Source organism: Conger conger, chromosome 14, assembly GCF_963514075.1.
Source record: "Conger conger chromosome 14, fConCon1.1, whole genome shotgun sequence".
NCBI classification, from domain to species: domain Eukaryota; kingdom Metazoa; phylum Chordata; class Actinopteri; order Anguilliformes; family Congridae; genus Conger; species Conger conger.
In genome coordinates this window covers 28,918,815-28,934,530 of record NC_083773.1, presented here as the reverse complement: position 1 = coordinate 28,934,530, position 15,716 = coordinate 28,918,815, and the positions used below count along the sequence as shown (strand labels likewise).

General features: G+C 41.5%; 1 protein-coding gene across 1 annotated transcript; it reads right to left on the bottom strand.

Moving 5' to 3' along the window:
- Nucleotides 1–8,140: 8,140 nt before the first annotated feature.
- LOC133110592 (transcriptional repressor scratch 2-like) lies at nt 8,141–15,453 on the bottom strand. The gene is made up of 2 exons (XM_061220813.1): nt 14,981–15,453; nt 8,141–10,402 (listed from the first exon to the last, which is right to left on the bottom strand). Exons 1-2 carry the CDS (start codon nt 15,135–15,137, stop codon nt 9,582–9,584), a joined length of 978 nt encoding a protein of 325 aa, XP_061076797.1. The 5' UTR covers nt 15,138–15,453; the 3' UTR covers nt 8,141–9,581.
- Between the last annotated feature and the right edge of the window lie 263 nt (nt 15,454–15,716).

Here is a 15,716-nt window from a genome sequence, read left to right as displayed (position 1 = left end):
CATCCACCCATACATTATCTGAACCCACTTATCCTGAACAGGGTCGCAGGGGGGCTGGAGCCTATCCCAGCATACATTGGGCGAAAGGCAGGAATACACCCTGGACAGGTCGCCAGTCCATCGCAGGGCACACACACCATTCACTCACACACTCATACCTACGGGCAATTTAGACTCTCCAATCAGCCTAACCTGCATGTCTTTGGACTGTGGGAGGAAACCAGAGTACCCGGAGGAAACCCACGCAGACACGGGGAGAACATGCAAACTCCGCACAGAGAGGCCCCGGCCGACGGGGATTCGAACCCAGGACCTCCTTGCTGTGAGGCTTGATTAAACAATAAACACATATTTAATCAAATCCATGGTTAGTTATATAATACACTTTATGCAATATTTTTTGGAATGAACTTTCAAAAACCTGGAGTTGATGAGTGACCCTGAAAATTCAGCTCTGTAGCCCCGCCTTGCATCAGCTTGAATAAGATTTATACTCCCATCTGCTGGTCATTATTTATACTACATTAAAGCACATTATTCTTTTAATGTACAATGTCACCTTTGATTATATTATCTCTTATTATCCCTGCCAAAGTGTGAAAATAACATGACTTTTATTTTTTTCATTTTAATTAAGCTCTCCAGCAAATGCAAACTTTTATATCAGGCCTACTCATAGCTCGTAGGCATAATACTGTATGTGCGCAGTCTCTGAGTACATAATAAATATAGACACTGATGTGTAAAAGCATTGTAATGTTATACTGGGATAATGACCTCTATCAATAAAGTGCCTGGCCTCTTTTGTTGTTTCTTTCCTGCACTGAGCAGCTGTTTCCAGGCAGCGCTTCTTGCGGCATTAGACCAGGCCGTTAGCATTCATAATAGATGGCCTCTGATCAAACATGTATCCTTTCCCAGACAGAGAACCTATTTCCACTTGAGCTTTCCTCCATTTTTCCCCCCCCACAAATCGAACATGCATCCGGCCATATTACCGCAACGTTACCTTTGTCCATTCTTTCTCTGAGGTTGCTTGATTACGGTACGTTCCTGGAACAGACACTGCCATAATGGACAGTTTCCAGTGAGAGAACATTATTATTTTTATCCAAACTTTCTTAAAATATCATGTTATAGTAGACTGATTTAGTTCTCACATGACCAATTGCATTTGTATTACATGATATTTGTACCAGCCTTGAGTGTAAGTGTGAAAATGAGAGTAATTGTTATTTTTAACACCTTTAAATGAGAGCATAGTATCAATGCTGTTTTGTTTCCATTGGAAAATAAATACTGAGGGAGAAGAATCAATTTGGTACAAACATTTTTACAATAAAGTCACAAATAAAAATACATAAGTTGATGTGGGTGATTCTGTTCTACTCTATTCTCCACTGATTGGACAGAAACATGGACATGGCTAAGATGTTTTCTGTTATACCACAGATCAATAATGATCTTTGTGCATATGAATTGTTCTGTGTGTGAGTATTGCTCTGCCTCATACAGTAGACTGTGATAATGAAATTGCTGTCGGTGACTTTTTAATACAAAGTATTTTTTTCCTGGTTTAAGAAAAGCAACCCTAAAAAAATGTAAACCTCAGGATTTAAAAAATGATTTAAAATAGTTTGTACCTATACCCTATTACTACTCAATGAAGAGAAGCAAATCTCATTTTTCAATTGACAGGGTTTCTTATTAAAAGACGTCCTTGCAATTAGTGTCATTGTTGAGCAAAGCAGTCAAAGAAATTAACAAGAAGGCCTTTGGGAGATATGTTCTTGCTTTGACAGCAAGGCTATTTTATACTTTACATAAAAGGAACTGGTCTAGCATTTTTGCAGGAACTGTAAAGGATTTTGCAATAAATGGTGTGACAACCAGATAACCGTCAAGAAACCATCATTTCAGAGATCTAAACAGTTCTGAAAAAACTGCTCAAAATACATTGCATAATCTCATGCCTAAGACATTCTTAAAGCAGATTTGTGAGTTGAATGGAATGCATGGTTTTAATTAAAATAACCCTGGCCCACACTTAATCCAACTGGATGACTGACTGCATTGTCCCAAATATTCAGTTATAAACAAGCAAGTGTTACATTTCATTTCTTAAACAAAGAGAAAAGGCTGTCTATTAAATCTGGGCCTTGCTTTTCATTACAACTGCATGTATGACCTACAGTATTTGTATTTCTCAATGTATTGTGCTCATACCAACTGAAATAACAAGGGGTTTCTTTCCACCATCTGGGACAAAAACTGAGCAATAAAACCAAGATAATTTATCAAAACCCCATAAAATCCATCCCATCTGTACAGAGCTATTGAAATCCACACACCCACTATAGCACTTATATAGCCTCAGGGTAGAGCCATGACGGGGGATTGTTTGTCCAATATATTTCTCTACAAATTCTGTGCAACACACATAGCAGACCTAATACAGACACATCCTGCATTCTTCACCCTGCTGAATTGTTTTACAACTGCCAGTATGGCTTCTGTTTATTGTTTTGACATGCGCATTGCATGATAGGTGATATTGTTTCGAAAAATACAGTGGTTGCACAACATGGTAACTGGAGCCAGGAAATTGCACACATGCATGTTGTCTCCTTCAATGTTTTACTAACTGGTTAAATTGCAATAATCCAAAATGCATTGCAATTGTTTAATATGAACATTACAGGTCTGTATTAAAAGGTACCAGTTTGTTTGAAATGTGTTAAAAAAACAAAAACTAAGATTCATGTTTAGATTTTGGCACCAAATAGAACAAGGCATTTTTCATAGTGACTTATTAGTTTTATGCAAGCATGTCTCCTGTGGTGTAAAAAAAATCAAGGTCTTATTTGTTGAAATCAGTTTGCATGTGCTTCTGCTTATATGATATGCCTGGTGTGATCATTTGGATCATTCCTAAAATATCACTCATTTGGCTATCACTATGTTTATAATGCACTTACAGTGTCTTGTGCTTGTGAGCCATGAGAGGGCGCTGTGGTCAGAGTGTAAGGACATGGCCGACCACTGATGTTTTTGTAGAGCAGTGGTCCTCACTCTTGGTCCTGGAGAGTTTGCTGGCTGGTTTGTGGTTACTCAGAACTGATCAATCAAAGCAGTTAAAGGAATTTCCAACATTTTTGGAAATATACCTTTTTTCCGACTCACCCAGATGATTTTCAGAGAATGTTTGTGCATTCACTGGCTCACATTCATTTTTGTGCATTCACTGCATTTGTGCATTCGACGTGACGGATCACTGCGCTCCACCAGTGGAACACGGAAGGATGCATGTGCGTTCAGTGGTTATAGTTCCAACCATCTAACTTCTCCAAAAACAACATCTCTCGCTTTTTTCCCCTGCACGTGTATTTCAAATACACATGATACTTCATGTAAATAAGACAGTTTTGGAGTTTTTCTGAGAGTATTTCTTCACTTTGAAGGAGGTAGACTACTGGCTCCTATATGCTTCAAGCTTTTATGCTAAGCTAACACTTCACGCTATGCTAATATGGAAACAGAGCCAGTGAATGCACAAAAATGAAAATGTCAAACATCATCAAGAGGTATATTTCCCAAAACGTTGATGCATTCCTTCAATTACACAGTTAACTCACCTCTCCTGGTTTCTTGAGAATTGGTTGCTGATATTAAGGTGAAAACAAAAACCAGCACACCCTGTCGCTCTCCAGGACCAGGAGTGAAGACCATTGATGTAGAGTGAAATACAATGTAAAGGGAAAAGTCCAAGATATATGCAGCTCATATGTTTGGTTTTATACTTAAGAATAATAATTAGCCAGTCAACTTCAGAATTCAAGGGTGAATTTAATCACTTTCCCAAGAATATTTTAGCATCTATAATTAATTTGGGCTGTGCAGTCACATTTACATTTATATTTTAGACATTTAGCTGATGCTCTTATCGAGTGACTTACAATGAATGCAAATGAAGAAGAGGTCTAGATTTGTAAATCACCAACATGCCAATAGCAATGAATGAGAAGTGCAATGGTCAGGCCATAACACCCCTGAGAGAGATAATCCCTTGTCACTGCAATTCATGGAAGAGAAGGTAAATAAAGTTATCTTGTTGTTGTTGTTGTTGGATAGGGGAATATTGGGTAGAGGGGGAAGACATAGAAGAAGGGAATGGGAATCAGGATGGAGAAGGAAGGGGGGTATTTCCTGAAGAGATGCATCTGCAGGTTATGACAGAAGGTGAAGAGGGACTCTACCATTAGGGAGCCAGTAAGGAGAAGAGTGGAGGGCAGGAGGATGGGGTGATCTAGGTGCCCAGTGACAGAGTGTGAAGCACCGGTGGGGGTATAGGCAAGGCCTGGAACTCTTTTAGAAGATTTGCACACCCATTGCACACCCATTTGAGTTTTGAGCCAGCAGGAGCCAGTGGAGGGAAGGCTGGAAGGGGACCATTTGGGAAAAGCAGGTGGGCTGCAGCATACTGGATCGGCTGAAGGGGTTGGAGAGAGTGCTGCAGAAGCTCAGGCAGGAGAGTTGCATTAAGGTTAGTCCAGGACAGCATCCCTGGTGAGGAAGAGTCTGAATTGGCAGATGTTGGAGAGTGCAATCCTGGAGGATCGCTTTATGGCAGTGATGTGCTCTGTGTAAGACAGTTGGCTTTCTCAAGTCACATTGAGATTCCTGGCGGTCTGGGCAGGAGTCACTGTGGTATTGTCAATGGAGAGGAGACGTGCTGCAGAGGGCAAGATTTTCCAGGGAAAAAGAGAAGAACAGTCTTGATGTTTAGCCTGGAGATGTCAGAGGATGGGAAAGGGAGGTACAGTTGAATGTCATCAGCATGGCAATGGTAGGAGAAGTTGTGGGATGTGATTACTAAACCAAGCAATCGGGTGCAGAGGGAATAGAGGAGAAGGTCCAGGACAGAGCCCTTGGGATTCCTGAGAAGACTGAGAGCCCACAATACCTGATAAGTGCAGCCTGACAGGTAGGAGAGCAGGCCCAGCGATCCCCAGGTCCTTCAGGGTGCGAGGAGCAGCTGGTGGGGAACAGTGTCAAAGGCAGCAGACAGGTCTAGGGTGATGAGGACCGAGGACAGGGATGCTCTAAGGGTGAGGAGACAGCAGGTAGAAATGTGGAAGTAGCATAGCTTGTGTAAAAGAGAGAGAAAGGAGGAGGGAGTCAGGAGAGAACAGAGGAAAAGAAGAAAGATGGGAAGAGAGATGAAGAGGTTGAAACCAGGTTAGAATGGTTAGAGGGGGATGGAGAAGGCGAGAAAGCGATGGTCAGAAACATGGAGAGGGATGGCTGAGAGGTTTGTTTTGGACAAAGACCAAGTCAATGCTATGACCAGCTTCCCAGTTTGGTGTTGGATAGTATGTAGTGATGAGAAGTTGATTAGTTCTATTAATTTAAATTTTGTGATTTATATTACACATTTTTATGTAACATGTTTTGACACACTTAATGCAGGATTGCGTGTGGACAGTCTGCATATAAAATATAATTTGAATTTCAGTTGTTCTACATTACTCTCTCTGTCTAATGTGAGCATGAGTGTCTTGTCCTCGTTGTTTTTCAAACAGGTTTCTACGGTAATCTTACTTGACAACTTGCCTCTCGAGGTAATGTTCTTGCTGTGGAAAAAAGGGTTGTGTTTCTCAGAAGACAGGGTATTCTTTTGTGTCTCTAGTTGTTCATGTATTAGATAACTGTCATGTTTGTACGTTGAGGGACAAGAGGGTATGCTCCAGGGAGGAGACATATGCACGATGCAGTGCCTGTGTCCAACAGAAGACAAAATGTACAATGCAAGGTACTGCTATCCCTCAGGCACTATTTGTTTGTGATAGATAACTATGTGTGGGATAACACACACACACACACACACACACACACACACACACACACATACACACACACTTATCTATCAAAAAGATTAGTGCCAGAGGTTTTTGTGATTTATTTGAGATTAACTGCGGTCTCCAATCAATAATTTACATGTGCATGTCTCATGATATGCTTGTATGCGCTGTATGTATGTAATACACATATCTATATAATAATAATTTGGCGTTCAGTCTGTTCTATGTTATTCAGATGTTTGATGAAATAAAATGTTGTTATTGTATGATACACCAAAATAAGAAAGTTTATAATTAACTTAATTTATAACATGCATTTATCACACCCAATAATTAATATAATGGTGTTCTACTGCCTCATTATTTAAATTTGCTGCATAACAACAGTCGAAGATGTTATACATTTAGACTAGCATTACATTACGGAAGCCTGGATATACTGTAGATAGATTATAGATTTAAGAGAGGGCTGGCTCAGTGCCATCTTGTAAGGCACTCTTAGGATTGTGGCAGAGGAAATTAAAATTAATGAAATTAAAACTGCGCAGAAATTCCCAGCCAGCCCTCTGTACTTGGAAGCTAAGATTTCTTCACTCTTTGTGGAAATGAGTGAAAGAAAGAGAGATGTGATGTGGTAAGTGAAAGTAGAGGATGAGACTACAGTCAGAGCCATATGGAAAGCCTCCAGCAGCCCGCCATATGCTGGAAACTTTTGTTATGCAAATGCTGTTTTTCCCCTCCTTTGTTGTTGTTGTTTGGCACGTGTCGTCATTGTGCAGACAAGCTGGGCACAAAGATGAAATAAATGAATAAATGAATCGGGGACGTGCACTCCACTCTCAGGACCACACCAGGGTCTGCGACTAGTCCTGAGCAGCTGAGCAACAGCTTTCTTTTTTTTTTAGCTTTCAACTTATTTTCGATTCTGACCGTCCACGGCATCAGGAGTCTGCCCTAACTTCGTTTCTGCAGCAGAAATGTATTTATGCATTTCAGGACAAAGCCGCGTTGCACAGTGCAGTCTATAAAGACACAAGAGTCTATTTAGAACACAATAAATCAAAGCAACACAGCCACTCCTTTGAAACGATTGTGTTGTGTGCTGCTGGATGAATGTGAAAGGAGCTGACAGTGCGTTTAACTGCCTTTTTGACATTCACGCGGAGGTCACTCTCAGGTTTTCTCTCTGTCTGCAGTCTGTCTCGAGGCTACTGTACATGAACCAATCTCATTTCTTAGTCTCATAGTCCTGCTTAATGCGCATTATATTATCCTTTTCTTCTGTTCACTAACCATTTCATTCAAGAGTGTCTACAGAGCTTTACTTTGAACTGAAAGCAACAGCAAACGAGTGCTTGATAATACTAAATATAATTATTGGGTTTTTAGTCCTTCTGTGAATTTTCCTTTTGTTGCACATGATATCTCAGTGCCTTTTACGTCTATGCCAGCTGCTATTCAATGGATTGACTACCATCTTCACTTCCTGAAAAAAACAACATTAATCTTGTCTTGATCTTTTTAATCCATATAAATGCCAAAGCCTCTGGTGTTCAGAAATACAGCTATCACAATATAAACAATGAACAAAATGCTGGGCTGAAAGCAATATGAAGTAACATTTTATCATTTTTCAAAAATGATTTAACCTATAATTTACCACACATGCCAATTAAGATCTGAATCTTGACATTGAGGGACTGGCAGTTGTTTTGGCAGTTTCCTTGAATGTCCTGGCCAAAGCTGATTGCTGGAGAGTGATGTTTTCATCCAAAAAGACAGAGCATTTGAAAAGAAAATCACCTAGTACCTAGTATTTCATTACAGAGCCCCCAGTGAGTGAATAATAATAATAATAATAATAATAATAATAATAAAAGTTACAAATTATACAGGACAATTGCAACCATAGGAACACACCTAGTCGCAATCACAATGACATGTTAAAGCTACATCATCACAGATCTGCATTAAAACTGGAACAGTTGCTCCTTATCTCACAAATGAGGAATAGTTGTTCCAGGCCTTATGCAATACTGTTTTAAAAACCTACTGCGTCAGTTGTAATTGCCGCTAGGTGAATATGAGCAGGTCCAGTGAGCTTTTTAGCAAAACAGTGAGCTTTTTAGGGCTTTTCTTGTTGTCCCTAGAATCTAGAAACCATAAAAGTCTCTACTTAACTAAACTGATATCATCAGATTTTTGAACACAAATCAAGTTTCTCAGTCTAATCCAAGATTCATTATTACGTGTTGTATTTTTTTATTTATTGCAGGTGAATGTCCACAAGCCAAGTGTAGAACAACAGTCGCTGTACAAAAGAAATCATTCCTGTGGAATAAATATATTGTGTCTTAAGTACATCCAATTAAATGCTTTGTACATTGCTCATTTTTAAGACCGCAGCCTTGGGGATGTTCTACAGTTTTTTTTTTTCATGCATATAAACAAGTTCTTTGAAGATCAGCAGCATTTTACAAAGTTATTTTGTTAAATGGCCATACATACATAATAAATAAATAAATAAATAAATAAATAAATAAATAATTCATCAATCAATGAATGCCCCAGTGATACAAAATACTACTAAAAGATGCCATTAGTCCAAAGTCTCAAACAATTTTGGCAACATACAAAAAAGATGAAAGAAAAGGACAGTTCCTTTGCAATTGAGGGTCGTGTTCATGCTTTTCCCTTTTGAGGTAATAGTTGGGAAGAGGAGTCCTGGCTGATTAGACTCGGGTTGTTCGTTGTGCTCAGTGGTGTTACCCCAGCAGGACCACACAGGAACGATAAAAAGGAATTTAAACTGGACAGTTATGACAGAGGAAGAATAGTTATAGGTCGTGTCTCCTTTATTGCGGAAGCACCTGACGCAGGCATGAAGAGGTCGGTGTGGGTCGCGCACACTGCTATTGCTCGGTCCAGAACTTTCTCTCCCTTCACCTGTTGCACAGGCTTCAATCAAATGCCCAGCAAACCTGAATTCACATAAATTTCTATCTTGACAGTTTGGAATAATGACCAGTACCGAAATTGTGTTTTGATCCTTGTATTTGTGTCACACATTTGGCGATGCACTTAGTCAATACTAGTCTTTCTTCAACAAAACAATTGTTTTTATATCGACTGAACGTTCATCATAATGATGTAGTCTGATAAGCATAGGGAAAAATTGGCACACAAAAAAATCACAAAATTCTATAAATATAAATAAATACATAAATAAATAAATAAATAAATACATAAATAATTTAATACTTAAATCTGGCAAAATAACTTCCTGTAAATACTGTTATATTTAAATTTTCATAAAAAAGCCAGCAGTTGCAAAAAAAGCATTTCATTCTTAGCAAAAAGAAAACAAAAACAGCATAAAAATACCAGAGATTTCTTTCAATATGCCCCCCACCCCCACTTTATTTGCTAAAAAATATCAGGACTAAGAACACGACTGCTGTCATTGCCAGAGTTTCAGTCGTTGATAAAAAATGAATTCACATGCCAAGCCTCATTACCTTTTTTCTCAAGTGCGCGTGTATATGTGCATGTGTGTACGTCTAAAGCGACCGTTAAAAAAATCCAGCATCATTTGTCATCACTGTCTTTAGTTATTACTGTTTTACTGAAAAATATTGCTTTCTAAAAAAAAGGGAAGCGGAAAACGGGGGTACGGAGAGGTGCATCGGGGCAGAGCCCCGGTCACCCCTTCCCCCCGGTTCAGTTCTCGGAGCTGGAGTCCTCTCCGTCCGTGGAGCCCTTGAAGCAGGCCGACTCGTAGTGCTTGTTCAGGTAGGACTTGAGGGCGAAGGTCTTGTTGCAGCGCTTGCAGCGGTAGTGCTTGAAGGCCGAGTGCGTCTGCATGTGGGCGCGCAGGTTGGACCGGTCGGCGAAGGCCTTGCCGCAGTGGGCGCAGGCGAAGGGCTTTTCGCCCGTGTGCGAGCGCATGTGGCCCTGCAGCAGCCAGGGCCGGCTGAAGGCCTTGCTGCACACGCCGCACTTGTGCTTGAGGTCGTGCGTCAGCACGTGCATGGCCAGCGCCGGCATGGACACGTACGTCTTGCCGCAGGTGGGGCACTTGCGCGCCATCTTGCCGTCCAGGCTGCGGTGCGTCTGCTTGTGCCGGCTGAGGTTGGAGGAGGTGGCGTAGGTCTTGCCGCACTCGGTGCAGGCGTGCCGGGCCCCCGGCACTCCCCCGGGCCCCAGCTCCGCCCCGGGCGCGGCCTCCTCCTCCTCTTCCTCGGCCTCCGGCGTGGCCTCGCCCCGGCCGGGTTCCTCGGCCTTGACCCTCCGGCGGGAGCGGCCGTCGGAGATGAAGAAGGCGTCCATGGTGTAGCCCTCGCTGAGCGCCTCGGCCTCGCCCGAGAGGAAGCTGCTGCCCGTCACGCCGGACTGCGGGCTGTCCGGGTGCTCCAGGTCCGGGTGCTCCATGTCGGGCTCCGAGTACTCCTCCCCCCCGCTGCTGGACTGGGAGTACTTCTTCTGCCCCGCCCGCCTCTCACTCCGGTACACCGTGGGCGTGATGTAATCCTTAATGTAGCCTGAAAGGGGGAACACACACAACAGGACAATGTTACCTATTGCAGCAGTTTTTTTAAGTAGACCGATCGCCTGTCGGTCAAAACCTCCGAAACAACCCATTTTTACTTTTTAGCTAGACAAGTGGCATGTGGCAGTTTTGTAAATTACACCACAGAAAGTATAATTAATTAAGAACATTTTGAAAAAAACAGCTGGACTCATTTTTGATTGAATAATTCTGCAATATAGTTTGTTTATGCCAAGCAGCAAGAAGCATTCATGTATAAATAGCATATTCAAAATAAATGAAACAAAGTGTAAGAGCAGGCAGGTGGCAAAGCATCTCCAGTGGGAGAGCTGTTCCACTAACCACTGTATTAAAATAGTGGAGTGGTTAAATCACTATACTTAAACGAATAAATATTTTTATATACAGTCAGTACATTAATTTTCTATTATACAAAATGTTGTTGTGCAAAATTTCCAGAATGACAGAAAATGGAGCAGAAAAAGAATGTTGGTGGCAAATATGATGACAATTTGCCACAAATAGAAATATTACAGTATTTGTAGGTTCAAATGATCTTACGTTTTAAAAGCAGCGATCGTAATATACCGTACATATAGCATTTTTGGGATGCACAATCAAGACAGTCCCTATCTTGTCGCTTGAGACAAGATAGGCTACATATTGGAAAACCGCCCACCCCCCTCGTCAAAACATGTTCACGAACTCAATAAAGACATCCATGTTCTTTCTGTATTAAATTAAATTTTCAGCCAGGCACCTGTGGGGATTGCCAGATGTGCTCTGGCTCTCATTTTTATCGAACCAGCGGCGAAAATTTCCTGGGAGAAACCACGTCGGGACGAGCCGAGTGGACTGCAGTTGGAGACCCCCGGTGTTTAAGTAGTCTCAATCCCCCGGGGTCTGATTTTTCTGAGGCTAATGTGACGATAAGAAGAAAGAGGCTCTGCCATTACAAAAGCACAGAGGGAGATTCTTCTGAGGGGCCGTTAGATTGATTTGCAGGCCGACGCCTGATTACATTTTCACAGCAGAGGAAACGAAAGCCCCGTGCGTCCCGAGCTTTTCTGTTCACACAATTACGTGCAAATGAGTGAGAAGCAGCTGCCCCGAGGGCGATCAAGCTCCGCGTCGACTGCACATTCGGGTCTTTTCTTTGACGGAAACAGACATTGAAACGGTGCCACAACGGGAATATTGTTTGTTTGAGTTTTGATTATTGTATTTAAGTGACACCGAGTACGTTTTTTAGTTGACAAATGGTTTTATGGTTTGTGGTTATCTCTACTTCATTTTTAATAACTTGGATTTCGATAAAAGCCAACTTCGAAACCATGTGGAAAGCACAGGTGTAGCCTAGTGAATGATGATGGTTCAGGCATTTATGGCGCACTAACCTTGAGGGGTAGTATTGTATTTCCATTTAGGATTTAACTAGCAATTTCTGAAAAATAAATTTGTGTAAACTACTAGATCTATTAGTCTGCAGTGATAAGGCTTATTCAACAATAGTGGCAAATGCACCTCTGGAATAAGTCTCTAATATCCAACACAGGGTTTTGATTTAGCAAATTAAAGCATAGGTTAATAAAAACACCTGTGATAAATATATATTTTGTGCTAGGCTTTCTTTTAACTCATATTGACTTTTCTCACACAATAAAGTGACTCAGTTGAACAGGATTTACCATATCCATGATAATCTGGTAGGCTCTGGATGCATGTCAATCTGTATAGATTTTTATAGATCATAGATTCAATATTTTATAAAAAGATAATTTCAGGATAGTATGATCATCTAACCAGAAAGCAGGAAGCCTTTTACTTGTTTAGAGGCTGTTTCAGAGTGGCTGTCTGTGTTCAGCCACAGAAGACAGCTTGTTCTGGAATTCAGAGGAAATATTAACCCCCGTTAATAAAATGTTGATCAATAAACCATAATCTAAGGAGAGAGGCAAATGCAGCATCATATGCAGCTTGATAAAAATATGTGAGAAATTTGAAAAACATGATACATTTTCAAATATCCCATATTGCTCTTTATAGAATTGCCATCACCTGTGGATTACAGAAAGCCTGTTGCTAAATCACAAGGTAACAAATGCATGCATTCTGCACAAGCTGTTTCCGTAAAAAAGTCTGAAAACCAAATATTTCTATCGACACAAGCTGCTGCTGTGAGATACTTCTTTAAGTCTCTGATTCCGTTATTTTTGATGACCAAGTTGTCCTTTGATAGTAACATGATTGCATTACAGCTGATTGACAGTAGAATAGCTACTTGTAGTGAGACATGCACTCTGATGAATAGACTTGCTAATTCAGTCAGGGCAAAAGAGCCAGCACATTATGTTTAAATGAGAGGTGTCACAGATTCACTGCATTCCGTGTATTGTCAGGTGTATCAGTCTTGTTCAGATGTTGGAAAAGGTATATAAATTGTCAGTAGAAGAACTCTGGGTTAAAGTGGACTCCTCTGACTCCAGAGTGTCCAAAGCATCCTGTATTTCTGATGGCTGCCATCCAAGTGAAATACATCCTTTTCCAAGTCCTGCATATGGCTATTTACATGGTCACGATAAAATTATATATGTCAGAATTTTGGGTATGTAAAAGAAAATACATTTTGCTATTTTGTGCAAGTGAAAGAATTAGAAAAAATTCAAATGGCAAATGCATCCTCTTTGTGTTAAATGACTATAGAACCAGCCTGCGTGTAACAAGTATCAATCAATACCAACTGAGGTCAGACAAAGAGTCCACTTTCATTTTTTAAGGGGAGCTATTGTAACCTTACCCTTTTATGTAACACATGGTCAATACATTTTATATGCTGGTATTCATACTCTGGTTAAAATGGCTCTATCATAAATTAGTTTATACAATAATGATGCAAAAAACCCCATGCCTGCAGAGTAAAGACACAAAGTAGAAAATCTAATCAAGGTCAGCTCAAACTACACACAGAATGCAGTGCTCAGGCTTGTATTGTTAGGTTATCTCTTTTGATGCATGTTTATGAGGATATATCTAGAATTACACAAATATAGCCTTGTAAATACTCTGTAAAATAGACTAGTAGACAACTAACAGTCAATCGTTTTATGTGCTTGTTCGTAAATATGAAACATAAGCTGTTTTTTTTTGTCAACTGTAGAGGAACTATGGTTGGAATAAAACAGTATCCATGTGAAGCATGTGTGAGTATTAATTTCAAAAGGCAGGATATCGTAACAGGATTCCTCTCGTTATGACGATTGAACTGAAGAAAGATTTCTAAGCATTTTATTGTTCAAAATTAAACTACAAAAGTACGACCTACAGGCAAATGCATTTTTATCACAATGCAGAGAAAAACAGGGTAGATCACCTCAGTAAAGAGGCCTGTTTTGGACTGATTGAGCTGCTGTGGCTTTGTGGGAGTGATTGTTGAACAGGTGGAGAGTGGTCTGTGGGCTCACAGCCCTGCCTCGCGTGTTCTCACTGAGAAACAAAGGGAGCCGAAGAGCTGGAACCCCAAACGGGTCCGGGCAGCCCCGCTGAGGACCGTCCTCCCAGAACGGCACCGAGGGCCGAGTTAACTTTCACCCGGCCGGCCGTCTGAAGCCCGGGCCCCGCTCGCGTGCCGCTCGGAGGAAGGGCGCCAGGGAGGCTGCCGATTGGAGGACGCGGATATGCGCAGCTACGCGTTTCCTCGCTGCCAGGAGCTCCGCACGTACAGTCATGTGGCTCCCTGCGCTGCCACCAGGGGTTTATTTCTCATATTTCTTTGTATTTTATTATTTATTTTTTCCTCCTCCTCCAACTACATCCACATCAGCTGTCCTCTGATGTATCTTTCTTTTCGCAATCTGGTAGCAACGTCGCCCCTGATGCGGCTGTAGATCTGTGTAGGACCAGCTAGCGGGAGGAGAGGAGGGGGGGAGCTGTAGGTGGGGGCTGAGCAAAACTCAAGGGCAACAACAGCTAAGGACGAACACATCATCCCACAACGATCCGAGTTCAACAATGCTGCCTCCCACAAAGACTACAGCGAGACGTATCTCACACCGGAACAAATGCAGACATGTGCGTGTGTGTGTGTGTGAGAGAGAAAGACAGAATGTCTGAGCATGTGTGTGTGTGTGTGTGAATGAGTAACAATGGCCCAGAGAAATCAAGCCCCGTTTCCGGGACTCATTTACATAAGCCGATTGCTCTGCTGTGACCTGAATTGCATTTGCGCACCATCAGAGTCAAAAAACAAAAGTCTGGACGCATGGAAGATGGAGGAGGGGTCTGGGGGCGGGGGCAGAGGGGAGGGGGTATTATTTTGGATATCACTGCAAGAGCAACTCCTTTTTATGTAACATATTTCAATATAAGAACATAAACCTCAATGGGAATGTTTTCATTTTTCAACAAATGAAGGCATGGTGGCTAATACTGTAAGCATTTTTGTAGTCTATCTACGCATATTCCCCTGCCCGTAACGTAACAGAAGGAAACGTTAAAAAGAGTCGGATATGTTAAACAGAGCTGATATTTAGCTGCACAGCAATTTCTTAAAAAACAAGAGAATGATACTGACCATTTTCACTGAGATGTACCCCCAGGCTGGCCACGGACTCTGTGATGGAGCGTGCAAAAGTGTAGGATTCATCCAGGTGGTGGTGGTGACCAGAGGACACTGCAGACGAGGAGAAATCATCCAGCTTAATCTGCTTCACCAAAAACGAGCGGGGCATCTTTCACTGGCCAGCAAGGCAAGCCCAAGACAGAGCATGAAAAAGGCAACGGAAAAACTGAACAGGCTAAAAAGAGAAAAACTGTAAGAGCTAAAAAAAGAAAAACTGTAAGAGCTGAAAAAAGAGAAACTGTAACAGCAAAAAAAGATTGATGGTAATCCGTGAGTTACTTCAAGACACCCGTCCCAAAAAAAAGAAAAAAGAAAAAAATAAGATGAAGAAAGAAAAACAGAGAAAGAGGATGCTGTGTGCAGCGATTCCTTTACCGGTTAAAAAGAAATGTTCAGCACTGGATAGCTCTTCTGATGCAAGCCAGCAAAATGGACAGAGAGAAGTAAAAGGGAGAGAGTACAGAGACAGAGAGAGGGAGAGAGAAAGAGAGAGAGGGGAGAGTGACTGTCAGACTAGCTGAGATCAGCAATCACGCCTGCTTTTATATGGGGCACAAGCAGTGAGATCAGGTGGTCCTTCGAAATGGAGCTGCTTAGCTTTAATCCATCAAATGTCCCTAGGGACACACATCGAATTACAACTGAACCGTCTGTGCCTCTACACACACAGTCCCACACACACACACAC